The sequence below is a fragment of the Desmodus rotundus genome, chromosome 5 (assembly GCF_022682495.2).
Source record: "Desmodus rotundus isolate HL8 chromosome 5, HLdesRot8A.1, whole genome shotgun sequence".
Classification (NCBI taxonomy): domain Eukaryota; kingdom Metazoa; phylum Chordata; class Mammalia; order Chiroptera; family Phyllostomidae; genus Desmodus; species Desmodus rotundus.
Window position 1 is genome coordinate 1,972,673 of NC_071391.1, and position 2,370 is coordinate 1,975,042.

Consider the following 2,370-nt stretch of genomic DNA (forward strand, 5'->3'; position numbering starts at 1 on the left):
TGGGGAAACAACGCCCTCTGGTGGCCAATGAGGAGCTTGCTGGGAAGGCTCTGGGTTGAGGCCACTGGGGGGTGGGGGGCCAGTTCTGGGACCTGCCGCCAGGCAGGGCAAGGTCCTCTGACTCCGTAGTGCAAGAATGGGCTTCAGGACCTCAGTGCGTGTGGTGCAAGGACACGCCCCCCACGCGGGCCTGGCAGTCACCTCTCTTCCCCCCACCCCCGCCCCTTTCCTGGAGAATCCCTTGCACTTCCCTCTTCCTCCACAGGCTCCCCGTGGGGGGTCAGGACCATGGCTGTCACTCTGTCCTCAGCCCTTGGGTCCCAGAGCACTGAGCTGGAGCGGGGTGGGGCCCACCACCGTCCCAGGGGCTCTTGGCCTGGGCGGGGCCCTGGACACCCCTATATGGCGCCCAGGGGCAGGGACAGTCCCCCGGCCCCCAGCTGGGCCCCGTCCCCCAGCGCCCTCTGGAGAACCACCCGCAGTGGCTGGCGCTTCCCCGGCCGCCGGCCGACTGTGAGGTAGATGAGCGGCTTGGCGCTGGCGTGGACACAGGCCAGGAGGGCGGCCAGCGGGGGGAACACGGGCAGCAGGAGGTTGAGGAGGGGCCTGAGGCTCCAGTAGAGGACGTAGGGCAGGCCACAGAGGAAGAGCAGCAGCCCGGAGCCCAGCACGACGCTGTAGAACCGGGGCCGTGGGCGCTGGGAGCAGCAGGCCACCCAGAGGGCCAGAACGAGGCTGGCCCCACAGGCCACGCAAGCCAGGGACAGCAGCCAGGTGATGCTGGCCGCGTGGTAGCGCACGCAGGCCCCCAGGCGCACGCTGCTGCGCAGCAGGCCGCAGGCGTTGGCGGGCAGCAGCACCGCCGGAAGGGTCAGGGCCCAGAGCAGGCCACACACCACGCCCGACGTGTGTCTGGGGCGGTGGCCCTCGTAGCAGGCGGGAAAGACCTCGGACAGGCAGAGCTCCAGGCCGAAGGCCGCCAGCAGCCAGAGCCCTGCGGCAAACCCCACAAAGGTGATGACGAAGTAGAGGGTGTCCTGGGAGCCAAGGGCGGCCTGGACGATGGAGAAGGCCACCTGGCAGCCGAGGAACAGGAAGTCCGCGGCGGCCAGGTGCAGGACATAGATGGAGAAGGGGCCCTTCTTGATGTGGAGGCCCAGGTGCCAGAGCACCAGCCCGTTGCCCACCAGGCCCCCGAGGCCAACGGCCAGGGTGATGTAGAAAACCACGTTGGTGAAGGTCCTCCAGAGCCCGAACATCCTGGCTGGCGGGGAGGTCAGCGGTGGGGCCTGGGAGGAAGTGACAAACACCTGTGCTGATGTCGTGCGCCTGCCATGGGCGAGTCAGGGGCATGGCCTGGATCGGCAGGGTGTCCTCCGGGTGCAGCCGGACAGAAATAGAACCAAGTCGAGGCCACTCTTCCCGGTGGGTTCCCAGCCCTCCCGCCTCACCAACCTCCTTGCAGGAGGACGATTCAGTAAGATGTGCCTGATGCTCCCCCACTCCCCCCACGCCCCCATCTGCTCCCTGGACACCCCCACCCCAGCGAGTTGGGTCCACGGTGCACCAAAGGTTTACAGGGCCCTGCACGGTGAGAGGTGGTGCCGCAGAGGCGATGATGGGGTGGGCAGTTCTCTGCAGACAAAGGGGACACCCACGGGGACCACATGTGTAGGGACCCTCTCCCTCCTCCATCAGGGGCCCTGCAGGGGGAGGGGCTTTGGTGACAGGCCTCAGGGCCCTGGATCCTCTGGGGAGAAAGCTAACATGAGGGTTTGCTGTCCTTGACTTCCAGGAGTGAGAGACCAGGGGTCCTGCTCTGGTCCCGGGGCCGTGGCCTCACTCGGAGCCATTCTTGGAGGGGAGAGAGAACGGCTCACAGGGAAGTCCAGCCGGGCAGAGGGCCACTCAGAGCAGCCCCTCCCCTAGGATCCACACTGGTCCTGGTTCTCAGCCAGTGGGGTTCAGTGGGGGGGCCATCAGGAGCTTGGTGCTGAGGTGAGGGGTGAGTGGTGGGGCGAGCCATGATGGGGCAGGGGGCGCAGAGAGACAGAGAGAGAGAGAGACAGAGAGAGGTAGAGATAGGGAGACAGACAGAGAGACAGACAGGGAGAGTCAGCCAGCCAGGCAGGGACAGAGAGACAGCGGTGGGCAGGGAATGGCAGTGGGAGAGGCCTGGAGACACAGACAGAGCCCACCTAGAGCATGCCTGGGGCCACCTGGCCACCTTTGCGGGGCTGTGCCCCACTGAGCACCCTGGTCCCCTCCCTGCTTACCTGGGTTCCTCCTTCTCTGAGGCCCTGGAACCCCCAATCTGGCTTCGAGCCCCCCGCCATGATCACACCCCGAGTGTCCTAGAAGCTCCTTTCC

The 2,370-nt window shown here is 66.7% G+C and overlaps 1 protein-coding gene across 1 annotated transcript; it reads right to left on the reverse strand.

The window, feature by feature from the left end:
• Positions 1–398: 398 nt before the first annotated feature.
• Positions 399–1,259, reverse strand: MRGPRG (MAS related GPR family member G). The gene has a single exon (XM_024574079.2). It carries the CDS (start codon positions 1,257–1,259, stop codon positions 399–401), a length of 861 nt encoding a protein of 286 aa, XP_024429847.2.
• Between the last annotated feature and the right edge of the window lie 1,111 nt (positions 1,260–2,370).